The sequence below is a fragment of the Hemicordylus capensis genome, chromosome 6 (assembly GCF_027244095.1).
Source record: "Hemicordylus capensis ecotype Gifberg chromosome 6, rHemCap1.1.pri, whole genome shotgun sequence".
NCBI classification, from domain to species: domain Eukaryota; kingdom Metazoa; phylum Chordata; class Lepidosauria; order Squamata; family Cordylidae; genus Hemicordylus; species Hemicordylus capensis.
Window position 1 is genome coordinate 62,782,361 of NC_069662.1, and position 22,962 is coordinate 62,805,322.

A 22,962-nucleotide genomic window follows, 5' to 3' on the forward strand; every position below is an offset into this window, starting at 1 on the left:
GGGCTAACTTGTGAACCACTTAACCAATATGAACCAAATTTGCTGCAGCTGTACAGACACATAGGGACACCTCAAGGGCAAAGATTATGATGATGTCATCCATCCTGATGGATGACATCATGATGGTGGACACCAAGATGGCGGACACATGAACATTTGAGGCACAAGAGATCTAACTTGTGGATCTCAATTTGCACCAAATTTAGTCCAGATGTAGAGACAGTGAAGGAAAGTAGGCTGATAAGTTCTTACTAGAATAACTTGTTTCTTTTTTCTATAATGTTCTGTTCCAGAAGCTTGGAAAATTCAACTGTAATTTGCTGATAGCTATTAAGGAGGAAGACACCCTTTCCCAGTGTAATGGCAAGTGGGCATTAGAATGATGAACACAAGGAAGGGATCATATGTCCACTCTTTCTGATTAGAAATGGTAGGGTTCTTGTTAAAAAAAATACAGTTTGAATTTTCTGTGATGTTCATATAGCACTGCACTCCCAAGCTGATTTTTTCCTTCCTCTCTTTTTAAAATTCACTTTCTCATGCCAGATATTTAGAAATAAAAACAAAATCCAAGTCTCAATGAGCATAATGAAAGGAAGTTTAGCATAAAAGGGGCATTACAAGATCAACATTTCATAAGCAAGAGTCATGATAAGCCTTTGGTGTCCGTAAGAAGTGATTTTCACTCAGTTCTATGGAGCCACAATGCTCTTGCATACAGGCCAATCTTTTAATATAAATGCATGTGTGTAGCTGTCAAATCGGTGTTAAATCTTAGCAACCACATAGATAGAGTTTCTCCAGGATGAATTTAAAAATATTGTATCTTTTTGTAAATTTATTTTTTGTTAGTTGCCTTGAGCATTTTTATGTAAAGTGGAAAGGAAGAATATACTTAATGGTAATCATCATCATCATCATCACATTATGACTCTTTGCCAAGGTCTGAGACAGCTACAATATTCTTTGATGCAGAGCACCCTCTTCTGGACATTTGATGCTAGTAGATATAAGCAACTGCCTGATGCTGAATTAGACTATTCATCTATCTACGCTAGTTCTGTGCCTAGCAGCAGCTTTCCTAAGGTCTTAAATACAGTAGCTATCTTTCCCAGCACTGTAACCTGGGATCTTACTCACTGAATATTCCACAGAAAATTTAGGAACTTATGCATGCCAGGCATGTGTTCTACCACTGAACTACAGCTTCAACCTAGCCTTTTATTTTTTGATGTCAAATTTTACCAGAAACACTCCTCTCGCCCTTCCTGAATCCTTCAACTCCCATAAGGTCACCTTATCTCCTGCATGTGCATATGTGTGTGTGTGTGTGTGTGTGTGCGTGCACACACGCACACACTTGACTCCCTTCGTTTTTACATACCTCCCTTCGCATATTACCATGTCACTTTGGTCCCTAGCCTGTTTTACAAAGCCAATAGGGACAGTTGCAGGATTTATTAGAGGAGTTGGGTTCTCATTTGCTCTGCAAGCAAATGAAAGCAATGGTGGCTTGCTTCCTGTTTCTGTTTATTACACATGTCTGCTTCCCATTTTCCAAAGAGGCTTACATGTGGTTCCCAAGTGAATTGGATCCAGGCAATGTAAAGGTCAACCCTGCTAAGCTTCAGCAGTAAAACTGCATCTTGGGTTTTCATACAAGTAGTGTCCTGCTTAGAGGACATGCAAGAGACACATGCCTTTTGGGAGTGTATTTCATAGTTCTCCACAGCATCCACCTAGGAGTGTGGGCAGTGGCTGTGTGGGTCTTGATATAATTGCAGGTGCCATTTTTCAGATGCAGCCAGACGCAGAGCTGCTGGGGATATGGGTAGGCTGCAGCCTGTGAGTAATAAGGACTGATACAGTTAAATGAGTCAGGGAAGTTATTTTTCTTTTCTGATTGCTTGGAATTTGCATTGCCAGGTTTATGAAAACTCTCTCTTATCTGTTTTATGAAAAGACATTTGTTCTTATTGTATACCTTTTCCTTTTAATCTGATAATAAATTGTTGTTGTTGAAGTGCACTATTAATTTTGGGTCTGCCTTAGTCACACGCCTTTGGAGGCCTAGGACTGCTCTGCCCTTTTGGGGAGGGTTTTGCCACTTTATCCTCCCCTCCAACCTTAAGTGGAGTGAACTCCAGTCAACTCTCCCCCCCCCCCACACACACAGCGTTCTCCTGCTTTGATAGGAGCCACATCAAGGTGAAGTTTCCCACTGTGTCCTTGCTGAAAGATGCAGTTTCCTCCAAAATGCCATTTGCCACTGTTGGCAATATAATGGTGGCTTGAGGCATGTAATGTTGGCAAACATAATGTGCACACAGATTTATTTGGGTGGTACATATATATAACAGTGAACAAATAAGTGATCGTATTCCAAGCAACATGGGAAGAGCTATGTCAAGACCATGCCTGCTCTATACGTGTAAAATAGTCCAAGAACATTTAAACTGCAATGACTTCATCTCCAAGGAGCTCCAGGATTCAAAAGGGTGGTAAAGAGCAGTTTTCAAGTGAGCTCCCTAACTCACTTGCAGCTGCAGTTCTCAGGGTTCCCTGAGGTGAAGCCACAATTAATGTTGTTAGTATGTGCATGCGCCTTTCACTGGCAATTGCATGACAACACTAAGGAAAGCAGTATCAACTGGCTTATTTGTTTGTTTGTTTATTATCATATTTTTATACCATCTGATATATACATCTCTAGGCGGTGTACAAAATTTAAAATATTTAATAGTCAACACAGATTAAAATATACAACACAATAAAAACAATAGCATAAAACAGTTAAATTATTAAAATTATTAAAATTAATTCTAATTTAAAGCCTGCAAGAGCAGGAGAGTCTTGGGGCTATTCCTGAAAACAAACAGAGAAGGGGATGCTCTTATTTCAGTGGGAGCATATTCCAAAGCTGTGAGGCAGCCACAGAGAAAGCCCGGTTCTGGGTTGCCACCAGATGAGCTGGTGGCAACCATAACCAGACCTCTCCAGAAAACTGTAGCAGGCAGCAGGGTTTATGGCAAAGGAGGCGCTTTCTTAAATTGCCTGGACCCAAGCCATTAAGGGCTTTATAGGTAATAACCAGCAGTTTGTATTTCACCTGGAAACAGCTTGTACTTCACCCAGATCATTCACTATATTGATCCACTGTTTTCAAATGATCCACTACGGGAGACCCATTTTTGGAAACAGGATTCTTCACGTAGATCCCTTACTGGAGTGGGAACCAAGGACATAGCAAAGTTGGAGCGAGCCTTGGGACAAAATGTGAAAATGGGCCCCTGTCACCACCCCCACCTCTCCCCTGTCTTCTTTGGGGAGGCATTGCGGGGGGGGGGGAGTGAAGAGCAAGCGGTTGCTCAGCTGGTAGGCTCTCTCTCCCTCAGGGTCCCAAGGAAACTTGCCTGCCCCCCAGCCCTTGTTCAGTTATAGCTATGCCCCTGGTGGGAACCACATGCACACTGCTCTGATACGGATGTGATGCATCCCATGAGATTCACAACTGCAGTGCACTTTTTGGATAGGGGTGCTCCTCTTCATTCAGTCTCAGGCCACTAGTCACACACAATCCCTTTTGCACCCTAACAAAAGCATAATGTAAAGGACGGGGGGGGGACGGTAATCCTTGTAATGAATCTTTCTTGTATTCAGTCTGATTTGAGGTATTGAAAATAAATTCAAACTTTTGTTAGGGGAAAATATTCTTGCAGTAGTATCTAATCCTATTTACTTCTTTCTTCCAGATATGGACAGCACCACAGCTGAAAGTATTTTAAATGAATGTAAGTTTAAAGGTCTCAGTGTTTGTTGTTAAAAATGACAAGAATCTATTTAACGAGGTTTCCAGACACGTCAGCTTGACTGTTCAATCTGTATGAGCAGAAACTGGGCCCAGGTTATTTTCCTCATAGGGAACAGCCTTCTGCAAGTCATAGGAAGTCAGACCATTGTTCCATCTCGCTCAGTACTGTCGACTCTGACTGGCAGTAGCTCTTCAGGGTTTCAGATGGAAGGTTTTTTAGTCTTCCCTGAAGCTGCCAGGAAGGTTTCCACACAGGGCTTTTAAAGCCCTTTATCCCGCATCTCCTCCGGAATGGAGGGTGTGCATTCACATATCGGAGAGATTTACCCTGAAGTCCCTATGAGCTATTGGGGAGCACTTCACACACAATTTGGGTTTTCCACTGCATATTAGAGTGCAGCCCAGTTTATATCTGGGGTAAAAAAAATCCACTTTTTGCATCAGGTTATGAGGATAACTCAGTTCCCAGTAAAGCCTCGCAGAAGACTCGTGGTAAAACCGGCGGTGTGGAGAACTCCTAGGGGTTGAATCTGAGACTTGGAGGCTTTACACACAGGGCTTCTACCCCGAATCTCCTTCAGGAGTGTGTGTGTGTGTGTGTGTGTGTGTGTTCACACACCAGCCAAACTTACCCCAAGGTTCCTTCGAGATCCTTGGACCCACTCCACACACAAGTCGGGCTTTGTCTTGCGAATTCTAGCTTATTTTGAGGTATTTCCAGGTTTTTTAAATGCTGGTTTTAAGCTACTTTTCCTGAAAACACCGGAGTAAATAGGGAGAGTCAATGACATAGAATCATTAGCATGATAAGAGGGATACTCTCTTTACAAATGCAGATGTAGCTCTTCAGTACTCTCCCCACCACCACCACCACTGGCTAGAAGGAAAACACTGAGGCATGTGGTGTGAACTGGACCAAAACAAAACATAAGAGCAGAGGAGAGGGGCTGTTTCCCTCAATGCCGGGAGTATACTTTGAAGTGGCTTCACTCAACATTCACCCTACAGTGTGAAGCCATGTGCGAATAACTCCCTGGGAGTTTTTCACACCCAGCTTTTAGTCTGCATCTCCTCTGGAATGGAGGTGTGCATTTACGTATCAGCCAAATTTACCCCAAAGTCCCTGCGAGCTATCAGGGAGCACTTTGCACACCATTCCGGTTTTTCATCAGGCGTTAAGAGTGTAGTCTGATTTATATCCAGGGTTTAAAAAAAGCCACTTTTTTTTTCATTTGGTGGGGGGCAACTTTGAACTCACAGAAAAGCCTGCTGTCTGGGAAAGCTCTTGCTGCATGCAAAGCAGATGCTCTGCCACTAAGCTACGGCCTTCTCCCCAGCTACAGCCCCATCCCCCTGAGCCAGCCACTATGTGTATGACTGGTTTCTCCATGGGATGAATCTCATCACAGTTTAAGCCTTTGGCTTGATGCGGCTACTGTTGATGCACTGAAATTTATTTATTTATTTATTTGATTTCTATACCGCCCTTCCAAAAATGGCTCAGGGCGGTTTACACAGAGAAATAACAAACAAATAAATAAGATGGATCCCTGTCCCCAAAAGGCTCACAATCTAAAAAGAAATATAAGATAGACACCAGCAGCAGTCACTGGAGTTACTGTGCTGGGAGTGGATAGGGCCAGTTACTCTCCACCTGCTAAATAAAGAGAATCACCATTTTAAAAGGTGCCTCTTTGCCAAGTTAGCAGAAATGATGAGGAGTTGCTGCAGAAAACAAAAATTCCGTGCTAGCAGGCTCGGACTGGCCCACAGGGCAACAGGACATATTCCAGGTGTGCCCCACCCGCAGGGTTGCCCCTGTGCCTCGCTGCACTCGGCAGCAGTGAATACTCCCACCCTTAAGCACCCATTCTGCTCAAAACCCGGCGCCCTCCCCACATACATTTCACCACCCTCTCAGTGCCCCCAGTCCGGCCCTGCTAGTCATATTCAAGCAGGGTGCAGAACTCTCCAAACTCTGGGATTTTGTTACTTCATCGGACCATACAGCCTGAATTATGGGCTTATTGCAAAACTAGCCATGCCAGACTTTGATAAGAACACACAGCTGAAGCTGGATATGAGTAAGCCCTCTTTTTCAGTTTGTCCTTTTCTGAATGATTTGTATATGCTTAGGTATGTTGTTAGGCATATTTAACAAAGCTCAAAATCGACTTTCCCCTTGACATTAACAGTCTGTGGGCTACGATATAACAGATCAGCAGCATTATCATCAAGAGTAACTGGAGGAATGGATACTTCGTGGTCTAGTGAATGGCCATGGCAGGCCAGTCTCCAGCGGAATAACATCCATCGTTGTGGTGCAACATTGATCAGTAACACATGGCTTGTGTCTGCTGCTCATTGCTTCAGAAAGTGAGTTTCCAACTAGGATAATTGAATGCATTGACCGGATAGTTATATTGACTGAATTACAACATTAAGCACATGAGACTCGTTGATGACATTCACAGAAATATCTTGTCAGCCTGTTGCAGTGACCCCTCCTTTCCCCAATCAACCTGTTTTGTTTTTCAAAAAGCAAAGGATGAGAACGGAAGCAGAGGACCACCCCACCACAACTGGTACTTCTGAGGGTAGGGTGTGGAGCAGAAAAAACAGGTGGAAGTGAGAAGGAGTTCAGCCAGTGCTGTAGGGAGGACATGGGCGGCCCATGTTCTGGCGGCCCATGTTCTGGCGGCCTACCCCCTAACCCAGTGGTGACCCCCCCCATGTGGCACCCCTCTCTCCCTGAGTGTGCTGGCTCCCCTGCACTGTGCCCCTTCTCTCTCCCTACAGAGGCCCCCCATCCCTCCACATGGTGCCCCCCATGGAGCAGTCACCCCCATGCGGTGACCCCCCATACTGTGATTCCTCACCCCTGCGTGGTGCCCCCCTGCACAGTGGCCTCCCCCCGCAACCGAGCAGGCCAGGGTTGGCTGCCCTGCCCCCACCACTCAGCTGGCTGCCACACATACATGGTGGCCATTTGAGTGGGCGGCTCGGTAGCTGAGTGCTGTGGTGGCTAGCTGAGTGGCAAGAGCAGGGCAACCTCCCCAAGGCTGCTTGGGCAGGGAATGCTGTGCATGGGGGGGGGATCACTGCTGGGGTGGAGGTGGGGAACGAACGGGTGGCTCCAGAAAGAACTGGAGGCGGCCCCGGCAGCAGCTGCGCATGGGTTATTTGAACCTGTGCACCCAATTACAGCTCTGTTTCTGGGTTAAGCAGCTTCTGGGCAAGTGTTGAGCAGAAAAAACAGATGGAAATGAAGAAGGGTTATATGGTGCCCGTGTGCGTGTGTGTATGTGTGTGTGTACACACACACACACACACACCAATCACACACACACACACACACACACGCTCCCCCATGCAGTGCCCCTTGTTTCCCTCCCGCAGCGGCTCCCTACCCTCCATGCAATGGCTTCCCCCTGACTGATCCGCCTGGGTTAGGCTGCCCTGCTCCTGCTGCTCAGCTGGCTACTACATATGTAGGGTGGTCATTTGAGTGGTTAGCACAGCAGCCAAGTGCTGCGGCAGCCAGCTGAGCAGCAGGGGCAGGGCAGCCTATCCCAGGCTATTTGGTCAGGGAATGCCGCGGACACCACAGGCGGGGGATGCTGCTGGGTGCCCGCTGTGGCAACAGGGAGCGAAGGGGCAGCCCCAGAAGGACCTGGAGGCAGCTCTGGCAGCAGCTCCGCACAGGTTCTTTGACCACATGTGCACAATTACAGCTCCTGGGTAAATAAGCCCCTTTTCTTCTCTGCCCCTTCTTCTTCTCTTCCCTTTGCATTCTCTTCATTAAGTATTGCAGCCCTATGGCTGTTTTTAGCAAAACAAATCACCAGAGAACAATCCAGCAGCTTTAGCCCAAGTGATGTCTGAAACAGGACTCTTACGTAGGGCTGCAGGTACTCCACACCATAGTAACTCAATTGAGAAGAGACATTGTAAATTAGGCACATGTACCTACATTCAACCACACAGCTTTATCTGCTTATGATCTGGGGCAAGGGACGAAAGTGATAGCAGACAACAATGGAAAGGATAGGGAGGCCCTGAAGATTTTGACCTTGGGTGGAAACATATGTTGTCAAGCAAACACAATGTTCCCAGCACCATGTTTACCTGTGATGCAGGAGTGAGCATTTGCAGGGGGGAATCAGTGGTAGCAGGTGCTCCCTCCTGTTGAATATCTCCTACAAATATGCCCTCCAATACATTTAGCCTGCTTATCCCCAGCTAAAGTTCAGGAGAGAATAAGTGAGTATGAGAAGAATTAAGAAGCCCCTCCACCCAGCTGCTGATTCTCCCCTGAAAATGCCCCAGTCACACATTTGTGTTATCTTAGGACACAAGCGTTGAGAACACTTGTTTTGTGAGTTGTTGTTGTTGTTTTAAAAAAATCTGTGTAAATCTTCCCTCAATAGGACATTAGTGGCACCAGAAAAGGGATAAGAAGCAGTGCGGGCAAGGCAATTAGGTTGTTCCCAGATGCTCTGTAGGTCCTCCATCTCTGTTAGAGTCCATCTGATACTGCTAAAATATTTTAAGCAACTTGGGTATCAGTGGGCAGATATGTTATCCCATATTCTGCAAATGTGCTCTCTTCTTTCTCTAGAGAAACTTAAGTCCTGGGATAGAAAAAAAATCCATGATTGGTTCCTTGAGCAGGACACCAGCTGAGACGCTGGTTTGGTTCAACATTCAAAGTTCTCCCCATAGTATCCTAACTTCAGAAAAACAGATCCACTTTTCAATACCGACTCAACCTCATCAGTGCATATCTTGAGGCTAGGTTCCACAAAGTTCCTGTGGAACAGCACCCCTGCCCCGTGGCCAGGAGCAAGTGGAGGACATTTAACATTACATCCTACACTGCTCCTTTTATAAGAAAACACTGGGTCAGATCCCTAATAAATTAATGGGTTCTGAAACAGAATGTGTTAATTACTCGCTGGAGGATGCATTTCCTCATGTTAGTTATCAAGTGGCCATTTTTGCTTTATTGTCCTTTTTGTCCCCTTTGCTAAGCAGAGTCTGCTCTGGTTTGCATTTTAATGGGAGAAGTGTGAACACTGTAAGATACTCCCCTCAGGGGATGGGGCCATTCTGGAAAGAGCATCTGCATGCAGAAGGTTCCAAGTTCCCTCCCTGGCATTTCCAAGATAGGGCTGCGACTCCTGCCTGCAACCTTGGAGAAGCTGGTGCCAGTCTGTGTAGACAATACTGAGCTAGAGCCGGCTCAGTATATGGCAACTTCTTATGTTCCTATCTGTATCTGCTAGTCCTGCTACACACCTGGCTAAGTTGTAGTTCAGGGACTAGCTCTCTTATTTGAGTTGTGCCCAACAGAGTTGTAACTAGAGTTAGGTATTTAGGATTATATCTGTTTTTATTTTCATGCAAGTTGTTTTCTACTACTATTACTTCTACTACTACGAATACTTATATACTGCTTTTTAACCAAAGTTCTCAAAGCAGTTTACACAGAAAAATACATAAGTAAGAAGATTCCCTGTCCCCAAAGGACTCACAGTCTAAAAAAGAAACAACATAGACACCAGCAACAGCCACTGGAAGAATGATGTGCTGGGGTTAGATAGGGCCAGTTGCTCTCCCTCTGCTAAATATAAGAGCATAACCACTTTTAAAAAGTGTCTTTTTGCTCATTTAGCAGGGGAGTTAGTTATTGAAGCTCTTCTCATGATTGGTGAGAAGAGCTTCTTCTGGGTCTGCGGGGAGAGCAGGCTTAGCCTGTTCTCCCCATAGATGATCAAAAGGCAGCCCTGGGCAGCTGGATCGGCCGCCCACATGACTGCCGGCTCCGTCATGGAGCCGCTGGGAGCTGCGGGGATCAGGGGCCGTGCAGCCCATGGAAGTTCCACTTGCGCAGGGCATCCTGGAGAGACCCCCAAGCCAGGGGTCTCCTCAGGGGTCACCATGGTGACACACGATTAAAAAAACCAAGGTTAACGGAGAGATCGCTCTGTTAACCTCATTTAAGGGGAGGGGGGTTTAATGAGGTTAGCTGCCAGGAGCTGTGTGGCTCCCATTGCAGCACACCATCGCCCTAAAGCAGGCTGGGCTCCCTTAGCCTGCTTTAGGGCGATCGTGGGAATAGCCTCATTATGTTTTTTACTGTCATGTCATCTGTTGTTCTTTAAGCATGATGTATTAGCTATTATGTTTTATGTTGTTATATTCTGCTTTAATATGCAATAATAGCGCAAAAAATGTCTCACGATCAGTGAGACCTGGTTTCCTCGGGTGAGCGGGAAGAGCAGGCTAAGCCTGCTCTCCCCGCTCACGAGCGGGCAGGGAGCCCTGGGTGGCCAGATCGGCCACCCACACGATGGCCAGCTCCATGACAGAGCTGGTGGGGGTGAGGGGAGCGGGGGCTGCGCGGCCCCCGCAAGCCCCAGTATGCCCTGCGCGAGCATGCAGGGCATACTGGGGAGACCCCCGGAGCCGGAAGGCGACTTTTTGCCTCCCCGCCGAGGGTCTACTCATGAGTAGGCACGCCGCGAAGCCGCACCGCGGCTACTCACAATAATAAAAAGCAGGTTTGCTGGAGTGCTCGCTCCGCAAACCTGCTTTTTACCAGGGGTTCTCGAGTGGGTTACCCGCTCAAGAACTACTGGGCTCGGCTGCGAACCCGGTGGTTCTTACGGTCAACAAAAATCGGGCTAGCCTCTGCTAGCCCAATTTTTGTTGACCGTGAGAATCGCCCCAAGGTCACCTTTGTAACTATGACTATTAGTAGTTTGTTGCTTTCAATGAAACAAAAATGAAGAATGCTGAATCTATGCAGCCCTGCTCAAGTCCTTTTAACATGAAAAGGATTTCCCCAAGATTTGGGAAAGGGGCTTTTCCCAAGATTTGAGCTGGTGTAGTATATGGGCTAAGAGCCTGAACTGTAGATCAGGATTTACCTGGTTTAGATCTTGTCTTTACCATGAACTCACTTGGTGGTTTAGGGAAGATACTCTCTCTCAGCCTCTGTTGCAAAATGGGGATAATCAAACTTAGCTTACAGCTTAAGGATTACAGCAAGATAATACAACTGAAGCACTTTGCACACTCAGAAAATCTGTACATATTATATGTTCAATATTATATTATTATTTGCCAGTAATATTTTTTCTGGTTGGTCTTTGGAATTTCAGCTTCAATACTGTTGTAACTCATCATTATCTTTTGGTTTTTTTCTTTTCCCCCAGCGCAAAAAATCCACAGAAATGGACAGTAAGCTTTGGAACCTATTTAAGGCCTCCTCTAATGGTATACCTTGTCAAGACCATTATAGTTCATGAAAAGTACCGTTATCCAGCCAATGAGTATGACATTGCTGTGGTGAAACTAGCTAATCGTGTGGAGTTTTCAAGGGCTGTTCATCGTGTTTGTCTTCCAGACTCAGATGAGATTATTCCATATAACATAGATGCTGTTGTTACAGGATGGGGAGCACTTAATAATTATGGTAAGTACAACCAGTTAGAAGGCAGTGTTTCATATCTTTCCTTAATAAGACTAACGGGGAAGTAAAGGGAATTATGATTTGAATGGGAGCTAGTAACAATAACAACTTTATATTTTGGCTGCCCCATAAACAATTGTTCTCTGGATGGCTCACAAAGTAAAATAATAAAACATTTGAATAAAACATCCAATTAAAACACATTAAAACAAAACAAATTCCAATAAAATACATACACAGTTTTGAAACTTAATTTAAAAAAAAAAAGGCCTAGGTGAACAGAAAGAAGTTTTTCACACAGGGCTTTTTATACCCTTTAACTCGCATCTCTTCTGGAATTGAGGGTGTATGTTCACATATTGACTAGATTTACACTGAAGTCCTTGTGAGTTATTGGGGAGCAGTTGACACACAATTTGCATTTCCCCCTGTGTGTTAGAGTGTAGCCCGATTTATATCCGGGGTAAAATAAATTCACTATTTGTGTCGGTTTTTTGGGACAACTTTGAGTTTGCAGTAAAGCCTCCCCGTAAACTCACGGTAAAGCCTGCTGTGTGTGAAAGTCTCTGATGTCTAAAAGAACAAAGTGATGGTTCCAGATGAGCCTCATCGAAAAGGTCCTCTCCCTAATAGCCTAGTATAAAACTATCCATTTCTGGTTCTAAATTAGCCTATGGGCTACACTGAAAATTGATATAAATTTATACATTTCTCTCTTATACCCCCTACCCCCACTCACCTCTACACAAACGCATATACACATGTAATTCTCTCTTCTATTACCATTAATTTGGTTAAAAGTTATCCATGCAAGCGGGGAGGTATTCCATTGCAAAAGTGGGGAGAACTTGTCCTCCATGCTTCTTACATAGAAGAAAAGAAGCCACTCTCATCCAGTGGCCTCTCTGATCTCCTGAGGTACACCAAGCTGCACTGCTTGGAAATCTGGGGTTGAAATGGCATCTTAGCCACAGCATTTCATGACACATTTAGATGCTTGGCAAATAAAAGTAGTTTATTTATTGGTAACCGGTGTTCTTCAAGTGGTAATCTGGGCAGCCATGCCTAGGGAATTCTGTGCCTACATGCACAATACCCTCATTTAGCTACTTCACAGATGCAGAATTCCATAGGTGTGACTGCATAGGGACCATTAAGGGGGAAAAATGCTTTTAGCTTTCAGGGTTTTTTTGCCACAAAAAGATAAGTTATTCAGATTCAGAAATCACTTATAGAGCTCCTGTCTTCCACTAATAAAATGGGGAATAACTGTTAAATTAAGCTGTTGTGGCAATACACATGAAAGCTAAATCTGATTATGCCTAAAAAAAATAATAAGATGACAAATCTTGAAAATATGAAGATGCCTTTTAAGTCAGACCATTGGTTCATCTAGTCCTAGCATCAAGAACAATGCTAGCAAAAGGCAGAGTTAGTGCAACCATTGCCTCCACCCCAGGCAGCCCATCAAGCCTTCTGTCAGGATGCTACCTTACCTGGTTGCCTGTGTGGCCCTGTGGAATCCAGCAGAGAGAGCCACATCCCTCCTTTGGGGCTTCTGTCTTCCCTGAAGGGAGCAGGAGTGAAATGGTTCCAGGCTGGTCAGATCCTGGTGGGGTTGAGCAGGAGAGGCAGGGAGAGCTTCAGGGAACAGCTCCAGTGGGGCAGCCATATTGGGCATGGCAGGAAGTGAGACCGGGGGGCGGGCAGGGCTTGGAGTAGGCTTTAGCCCTGTCAGCTCTGTACTGGGGTATTTAAAGTCAAGGCAGCTGATAATGAGGATTGCTCTCTTGAGCATGGGAGTTGGAAGTTTCCCTGGGTCCTTTAGATACAGCAGACTTTGCAGGTTTACTGGGAGACTTTACTGTGAACTCGAGGTTGTCCCAAAACACCAACACAAATAGTGGATTTTTTTACCCTGGATATAAGTTGAGCTACACTCTCTGTGAAAAACCTGAATTGTGTGAACTGCTCCCCAATAACTTGCAGGGACTTCAGGGTAAATCTGGCTGATATGTGAACAGACCCCCTCCATTCCAGAGGAGATGTGAGTTAAAGGGCTTTAAAAGCCCCATGTGAAAAACTTCCTGGAGAGGGAACCAGCTGGTTGCGGCAAGCCAGGAGGAGGGATGAGGTGATGAAGTAACCTTCTCTCTGGCTTACCCTGTGGCTGACCTTGTCCGTTTCCATCCTGTAATTCTGGGTTCAAAAAAGGCCAGGAGCACACCACCTTCCCCTTAGAACTATACACCTTCCAAAAGGTTGTTGCTTCTACCTCTTTCAATACCTTGCCTAGACTAGAACAAATTACGTGTGGTTACTAACAAGACTTTTCCATTTAGGTGAAACCCCTAATATTCTTCAGGAAGCAACAGTAAAGCTCATAGACACCAATGTTTGCAACAGAAGAGAAGTGTATGATGGAGTCATAACACCTGGAATGCTGTGTGCTGGGTACTTGGAAGGAGGCGTAGATTCCTGCCAGGTATGCTTTGACTAATCTGATGGAATTACCTGATCCTCTCTTATCTTTCTGTGGAGAATATGTATCAGAAAGCATCACCGGGTATGAGCCAGGGTAAGGTAGTTGCCTCAGGTGCGAGGAGAGGTGTAGGGGGAAGGCAAGTACCATCCACTCTACAGTCCTCCCTGCCACTTGCTGACATCACCCTTCCTCACCCCACCGGGGCATGCTATTTTTTTCTTCTCATCGTCCCACAAGGGAGCATCTTGTCTTTCCTCTCTTCTCCTACAACATCATTGCCTAGCTTGGTGGCAAGGTTTAAGAGTGCTTGCATGCCATCACCACTGCTGCTTCAGCAGCATGGCCTGAAAATGGCGAGCACCCATCTGTAGATGGGGGTATCATACTATTGTTCTTTGCCTCAGGTAGCAAAGTGTCTTGGATTTCTCCTGAGCAACACTTCCTGGCTTTGAAACAGAGATGCTAATTAAAACCCCTTTCTTAAGCCAAGGTTTTTGCAGCAGGATCCAGAATCTGTTCTTCCATCCTAGAACATTTCCAGGGCATTTTCCAGATTACACACTGCAATGTACTCACAATGTATCCACTAAGTAATCCTCCGTAGTGCTTATGTTTCCACATTGGTGTTGCTGCATTGTCAGCAGGGTGCCATTCATATTTCCCATGCCTTGATTCCAGTTTTAATGATGCGCTTTTGCCCCTACAACACTGTAAATGTGCTGCAGGAAAGTAGCTGTATTTTTCTGTTGTAGGGAGCCTTGCTCTGCATTTTGTCCGTTGTAGCATGTGGCAGTATGGACAGTTCTTTGCCCCCGCCCCCGCCCCCGCCCAGGCTTGCTTTCTCCGCCCCATCACAGAGGAAAGAAACAGGCAGGGAGAAATCTCAGCTTTTCCCTCTTTTCCTCCCCACAGATCCCAAACAACACACCTCCCTCCTCTTCTGCTTGCTTCCAATATAACTTGAGCTTGTCAACACAAAAGGGGAGGGGAGGGGAGAGGAGAGCAGCTGAGCAGATTTCTGAATTCAACCCTTTCTCATGCACTTTTTACTGAAGAGGAAGCATATTGAACTAAATTATTTACTTCTGTGAAATCCCTCTTGCTTACTACAAGGCAAAGGGCAGGGAGAGAGAACAGTCACTTACTTAAAAGGAAGCCCATTAAACTGAATCATGATTCATTTACTTCTGTGCAATCCCACAGCTCTCCCTGGAGGTGTGCTCACCTCCCCCCCACCTCTTTTCTCCTATTTATTTATTTATTTATTTCTCTGGAGGCGCACAAACCACCATCCTCCCTCCTCAGGAAAAGGCCCAGTAGGAGGGAAGGAGGAGGGCAACGGCGGAGAGGAGAAAGGCACCCCACCGCCACCCAAGGCTCCCCGGCCCTAGTGAGGCTCTGCCTGGGGCACCGACTATGGCTGCTCGCAGCAGGCCCGGCAGGGGAGCCGAGGGGCCACTGGCCGCTGCTGCCATGAAAGAGAGCGCCCACCCGGGCATGCCAGTTCTTCTCTTCCCCCACTTCTAAGCTCACCACAGGATTCCCTTTCACTCCCCCATTTAAAAAGTAATTGAAAAAAATTATTCCTGGAAACACTTGTGCCAGGATGGAACAACTATATAGTCGTCACACACACTCCAGAACTCCTTTGGCCCAAATGGAGCCGCAGGTGGGGCAGATAAATGCGTTTCAATGAGAATATGAACACTCCTGCCTGGAAAATACGTTTCAGTGGACAGAAAATATGAATGGCCACTAGCTTATAACAAAGCATTAAATAACCCTGTACTCTTGTTTTGAAATTGTTGCACTATTCCATCACAGTTTGCAACGCATTAACCGTTGCAAATCTCATAGTCCAGAAAACACCCAGGACTGGAAAGTGTCAAGTTCATATCACCTTTTTGCACCAGGTTTACTGCTCTAGAGAGATTTCTTTCCATCCATGTGCTCTTTCTTTCCCCTGGTTCCTCCTGACTCAGTTTTAACTTCTTTTGAGTTGTACTTATAGACATTATGGTCTGTGCTGGCCCAAGAGGTTGTGGCTGCCATGGCCAATTTTGCTCTGGTGCCCCCCCTCCCTTTTTTATATAGTCAGTCAGTGTTGACAACACTTAGCTAGATAGACCATGCATCTGACTTGGTAAAAGGCAGCTTCCCAAGGTTCTCTCTGCCTTGGAAGGAGGTGGGGGGCCAGGCTTCAGCACCCCCAGAGCTGGCCCTCTGGCCTGCCTTCCCCCTTCCACCCTGTGGCCCCTCAAGGGTGGCTCCTTCATCTTGCCTGCATAGCAGCCACTGCTGGTGTTCCCTCCCCTGGGCACTCTGTGCATGCTCAGAGGCCCTCTCCCCAACTCTCAGCTTACCTTGTGATGGCCCAGAGCCCCACTATGATGGAGTGGATGAAAGAGGTGGGGAGGTTCCTCCACCGCCAGGTGTGGACAGGGTTGTGGCACACATAGGTTGGCAGCAGGGCTTGCTGCAGTGCCCAGTGGAGCGCCCCAAAGGTGAGTGTCAAGCTTGACACCCACCCAGCTGTGTGCAGCCATGGGCCCATTGCCTGGAACGGCTGCGGATAGCAGGACGGGGTGCCCACCCCGCCAGGCAGCTGCCAGCCTCTCCGCCTCTGGTGCACCTTCGCCGGCCATGTGCACTCCTGAGGGGAGGACCGGCCTTCCCAACCTGGGGCAGAGCCCCACCCCACCCCACCCCACCCTTTCCACCCCACCCCACCCCACCCTTTCCACCCCATTCAGCAAGTCACATTCACTGGCATGAAAGAGGGCCTGGGTGGGGGAGATAGAAGCCAATTGTGCCACTAAACCTCTGCACCCTTGGCTGGTGCCACTTTGCCACTGCCCTAAGCCGGCCCTGACTAAGGGAATTCACATAACCAGCCCTAAAGCCCACTGCTCCTCTCCTGAGCAGCCCTGCTTTTTAAACCAGGCTAAAAGTGAAGTAGGAGAATGAGTGCACACATCCTACCTCACTGCCTGGTCATGTTGTGCTCATGCTGCTGACTGTTGCTTCCAGGCTGCCGGCAGCCATCTTGGTCACAGAGGCCAGGTGAAGGAGCAGTCCAAAAGCAGGGAGATTTCCCAATGCACTGTACTGCATGTGTGGTGCATTGTGGGATATCAGCTTCCTTCCCTCACAGCTGCTCTGTTAATGTGGGTGCATGGGCAATGAAGCTCTGTTCAGGCCATGTGGGGAAAGGCAGGTAGGCTCCTGTTCTCCCCCACCCTAGCCCTCCCCACTTTGGTTGTGTGAACAACCTTACTATATTGCAGTGTTATGTCACTCACCATCACACCTGCACCCTTTGTTAATATGACCCTTCTGACCTGAACACATCTCATACTAAAAAAAACCCTCTGCAGGATCAACAGTTCAATTTGTTTCAGCCATTGGGAATAACAACAACAAAAAATACTCAGAATAAAATAAACAGACCAGGCAGTAAATAAATAATTACATTCAAAGAAACCCCACAGAGTAACAACAGTCTGATGCCAGTATAATTAATGGCAAGCATGATTTTTACAATTCACAATATGTGAATCAAAGTCTTTTTGCTGTTGCTTTACAACTACATTGGAAAAAGTAACCACTGTACACGAAATACCCTTGTTGTTATTGATCAGGAAAAACTCTAATTTATGTTAGTTGGAACAGTGTCCACAATTCCTCAGAAGTAGCTGTGAATATCTGTTCCAAATATTCTTGTAAGCAACACAGGGGAACCTAATGAGCCCCTGGTGGTGCAGTGGTAAAACTGCCACCCTGCAACCAGAAGGTTACAAGTTCAATCCTGACCAGGGGCTCAAGGTTGACTCAGCCTTTCATCCTTCCGAGGTCAGTAAAATGAGTACCCAGAATGTTGGGGGCAATATGCTAAATCACTGTATACCGCTTAGAGAGCTTCAGCTATAAAGCGGTATATAAATGTAAGTGCTATAGTGAGGAATCTTTTCTACTGCTTTCTTCCCCAAAAGTCAATGCTGCAAGGCTGAAAGGTATTTTGAAATACAAACATCGATAATGACAAAGGGCATTTGCTGGTCTCTCCGTGGGCTTAAAGCCTTGCTATAAAAAGTTTAGACAAGTCTAGCAAGTCATTTTATAGTCCATGCTAACATTGTATTACTGTGTACAACCAAGCTGATCTTGCATTAGAAAACTTATTGAAATACAAATCTTTGTGTGCTGCCAGTTTAGCCACTGCCAGGGGTGCAGCTGGGTAATTTTGGACCTTGGTCCTAATGCCCCCCACCAAAAAACACACCATCCTCTCCGTATATATATATATATATATATATATATATATATATATATTTCACCACAAACCCACAGGTCTGGACCAGTACATTGGGGGCGGGGGCAGGGGACTACAGAGTCCCCATAGGATCAATACATTTTCTTGATCATACCCCGCAACCAACAGATCTAGGGCAGAGTGCATTTGTGACCCCCACCCCCAGCAAAAGACTACACTAGCCCCAATGGATCCATATAGCTTCTTACAGGACTTTTTTAAAAAAGTTTTTTTTAAAAAAATCATTAAAACCCAACTGATTAACCAATACGTTTCAAAATCAATACACAGTCCTAGGATCAGTCAATCAATTAATTTTTAATACTACTACCAATATTTATTTATATACCGCTTTTCAACAGAAGTTCCCAAAGTGGTTTACATAGAGAAATAAAATGGCACCCTGTCCCCAAAGGGCTCACAATCTAAAAAATGAATCCTAAGATAGATACCAGACAGTAACAGCTGATGGAGGGATGCTGTGCTTGGGATGGATAGGGCCAGTTGCTCCCTCCCCTGCTCAATAAAGACAATCGCCACTTTAAAAAGGTGCATATTTGGGGTTAGGGTTAATGTTTTTTTGAATTTTTTAAAATTCAGATAAGTCAAAGTCCTATAAGTGGCTTGTTTCATGGCAGAAAATGACAAATGCTTCTGGAACTGAAGGCCCCCTGCCCCTTGGGCCATCATGCCACTTTCATGTGAAGGAATCTACCCTTGGCCTTCATAAACAAAGTGCAAGATGCCCCCACCTTTGCCTAACCCTTTACATCTTCAGAATGGCTGGGCTTAGTTTTGTGAAATTGGGCACACACATGTAGTCCAAGATGGCAGGACGCGGTGAATTTTTATTTCAAGGAAATTTGTCAATCTGTGATTTTTAATAAACTTTTCCCTACTGGAGTAAAGCTGCCAGAAAGAGTTCTTTCTATGCATAGAGAACTTCACATTTAGTGAAAGTGGAAATGAGTGTTACATCTGAATAAACAAACAATAATTTTGTTAAACAAATGTACTATGCTCAAATTGGTTTGTGATCCAAAAAGTCTGCATGAGAACAGTGAAGCAAGAGGCATGTGTTGTGGTTTTCATCCCCCCGCCCCGTTACAAATGCACTATATGTCCAAGTTGGTTTTGTGCTTTAACTGTGGAGCAAGGGACACGTGTTGTTGTGTGCCGGTTAGTTTGTGAATGGTCAGGCCACTATGTTAATCCATTGGGGCTTCCTTAGTTTGTTTGGGTTTTTTTTGGTCTAATCCAATTTGGCCCAGCTCTGTGGGTTTGTGGAGAATTATCAGAAAGGTCCATGGATCCCTTGGGAATTGTGTAGTTCTCCCTACCCATTTCCTGATGATGATGATGATGATGATGAATGCCATTTCCTGATGATGAAGAAGAAGATGATGATGATAAGGAGAAATAGATTTGGGTGTCATCAGCATACTGATAACACCCTGCACCAAATCTCCTGATGACCTCACCCAGCAATTTCATGTAAATATTAAAAAGCATTGGTGACAAAATGGAACCCTGAGGGGCTCCATATAATAGCTTCCATTTTAAAGAGGAACTGTCACCAAGCTCTACCATCTGGTATCTGCCTGAGAGATAGGAGCGGAACCACTGCAAAGCAGTGCCCTCTATCCCCAGTTCCCCCAGGTGATCCAGAAGGATACCATGGTCGATGGTATTGAATGCTGCCGAGAGTTTTTAGATCCAAAAGTACCAACAGAGTCACACTCCGTCGATTCCCCGGTAAAGGTCATCCATCAGGCCGACCAAGGCAGACTCAACCCCATAGCCCGCTCTAAAGCCAGTTTGAAATAGGTCTAGATAATCGGTTTCCTCCAAAACCGCCTGGAGCTGGTTAGCCACCACTCTCTCAATCACCTTACTCAACCATGGGAGATTGGAGACCGGGCTATAACTGTCCATCACTGAGGGATCTAGGGAAGGCTTCTTAAGAAGTGGTCTAATAATTGCCTCCTTTAAACAAGGAGGCATCCTACCCTCCCTCAGTGATGAGTTAATGATATTAACTAAGCCATCCCAACAATCTCCCTGCTAGATAAAAGCAGCCAAGTCAGGCAAGGATCCAGAGAACAAGTGGTAGGCCGCACCGCCCCAAGCAGCTTGTCCACGTCATCAGGCATCACAGATTGAAACTGATCCAATCTAATACTGCAAGAGGGATTGCTGGACACCACCTTAATAGACTCTGCAGAAACAGTGGAGTCCAAGTTGGCCCGAATACAGGAGATTTTGTCCGCAAAGAACCCATTAAAAGCATCACAGCAGAACAAAGTCCCCGGGGATTGGTTTGAGTTGGAAGGAGCCTGAATCAAACTCCTCCCAACTCGGGACAGCTCTGCTGGATGCGAACCTGCAGAAGCAATGCGCGTAGACCAGAATTGTTTTCAAGTGCCCTGCTCTCTTTCAAGGGTATTACATTACTGAATACACGGAAATTTATCACTCCCATAATCATTATAGGTAACACATCCAAAATATATAAAAGCATTATTTCTTGATTAACAAATTATTTTTATTATCTATTTACTGATATATCAGCTGTGGTGGCACAGCAGGGAAGCAGCTTGCCTAGGGAGCAAGAGGCTGTTATTTTGAATCCCCACTGGTGTGCTTTCCAGACTGTGCCTAAGTAAAAGTAAAGTGTGCCATCAAGTCGATTTCGACTCCTGCTGCATACAGAGCCCTGTGGTTTTTGTTTTGGTAGAATACAGGTGGGGTTTACCATTGCCTCATCCCATGCATTATGAGATGATGCCTTTCAGCATCTTCCTATATTGCTGCAGCCCGATATAGATGTTTCCCATATTCTGGGAAACATACCAGCGGGGATTTAAGCCAGCAACCTTCTGCTAGTTAGTCAAGCATTTCCGCACTGCGCCATTAGGTGGCCTAAAATATATATTTGTAGTCACCTATATCAGGCAGCAGCAATATAGGAAGGTGCTGGACATAGATGCTTATTTCAGTGACAACGGCAAAGGCAACATCTCATATTGCGTGGGAGGAAGGCAATGGAAAACCACTCCTGTATTCTACTAAGAATACCACATAGCTTTGTGGTGACCAGGAGTTGACACCGAATCGATGGCACAATGTTTCCTTTCCTTTATGTACTGACATACAAAGCTTCAGTTATGAGCCTGCTATGCATCCTCACTTGCCCCCCTTTTTGGCCACTTTCCTCAGATAATTGAGCTGGGGAACAGCCATTCTTTCAATTGTCAGCAGAACCTGTCAACTTCCAGTTGTCAGGATAACCTGTCAGTAGCCTCAGGGAGTTAAAGTCTAAGCAAAGTAGTTTATTTAGGAAAATTATCAGAGAGATAGGATAAGCCTACATGCCTTGATGTTCTCTACACCAGGAAGGGAGGAGGAGGAGGAAGTCTGTCTCTCTGGTGAAAGAGTGAAACCTGAGACTATCAGTCTAACAAAGGGGAAGCAGAGTAGAGAAAGTGTAGTCAGAGGGGATTCCCTTGCTCACCATCTCTGCCCCTAGGGGTCAATAGGGTTGCTGGTGCTAATAGTTGATACCATCAGGACAGGAACTGCATCTCCAGTGTTTGGAAGGATGAGGAGCCCAAATCCAGGCCTTGCCCTCCATATGGTGGAGGAGCATACATACATTTAATCCCCTCACCAACTGGCATTGGGTACAGTGTTCCCTCTAAGGTGTGCACAGGGACTCACAAGTTTTTTGATGTCTGCTCAGTTAATTTTAGATCCCACTCAGGTTGAATCAGGAAGGCCCCACTCTGAATGCATGTGCGCGCACACTGCCTTGATACTGCCGCCCAGAACAAAACTCATTCCACACAGAGATGAAAAAAATTAGAGAGAACACTGATTGGGTACAGTGTATAGAATTCTGAATCCAGGCTTGCGAAGTATAGCCCCAAGTATTAGATGCAGCAGAACTCCAACCTTCCCTTTTTGGAGTGTCAAGCTCCTGATGCAGCACGATATGTACTCATAGTAATCTTCTGTGCATTCAGCATCTTTTCTGGATCAGTTTCCTTCACAGAGTAGGAAGTTGTTGCAATTTTTTCCCTAATTCTTGGGATAACCCTTTGTTTTTGTGAAATGTGTAAAACTGGTACAACCGCAAATGCAAAGCCTGAAAATACGTTTAATTGTGACATAAATTCAATAGATTTCAGCTTGCTGCCACCTCTAATCTTCTCTTACCTCTGAAAGAAAAACATTTGATATCTTCATATTTAAAATGAATTTTCTTCTCTAGGGTGACTCCGGTGGCCCATTGGTTACACCTGATTCCAGAAGCATGTGGTATCTTATTGGAATAGTGAGCTGGGGCGATGAGTGTGCGAAGCCAAATAAGCCTGGAGTCTACACACGAGTGACTTACTTCCGGAACTGGATCACTAGAAAAACTGGGCTCTGATGCAGAAGTTGTATGTGTTTGAAACTATATGGACGGTATGCAGGTCGTACTTGTCTGTAACTTATGGAAAAGTACAATGAGCTTGTGTGAAAGCATTTGCCTCATTTCCAGGGTCATCGACATTGCTTCGACACATTAAGAAAGACCTTTTAAACAGACCTTTTAAACAGCAAGAAAAACACCCCAAACAAACCCAACCCCTGCTAACTTGGCAACGACGCACCTTTTTAATGTGGTGATTCTCTTTATTTAGCAGGGGGAGAGTAACTGACCCTATCCCCCCCCAGCACAGTACCTTCAGTGACTGTTGCTGGTGTCTATCTTATGTTTCTTTTTAGATTGTGAGCCCTTTGGGGACAGCGATCCATCTTATTTATTTATTATTTCTCTGTGTGAACCGCCCTGAGACATTTTTGGAAGGGCGGTATAGAAATTGAAT

General features: G+C 45.6%; 1 protein-coding gene across 1 annotated transcript in view; it reads left to right on the forward strand.

Moving 5' to 3' along the window:
- Positions 1–22,523, forward strand: part of LOC128331340 (transmembrane protease serine 11C-like) — a 40,083-nt gene extending 17,560 nt beyond the window's left edge. The window contains exons 3-7 of the mRNA XM_053264682.1: positions 3,753–3,791; positions 6,007–6,187; positions 11,035–11,294; positions 13,634–13,776; positions 22,362–22,523. Coding sequence (XP_053120657.1) covers positions 3,753–3,791; positions 6,007–6,187; positions 11,035–11,294; positions 13,634–13,776; positions 22,362–22,523 — 785 coding nt within the window. The remainder of the gene's footprint in view (positions 1–3,752; positions 3,792–6,006; positions 6,188–11,034; positions 11,295–13,633; positions 13,777–22,361) is intronic.
- Positions 22,524–22,962: the final 439 nt, after the last annotated feature.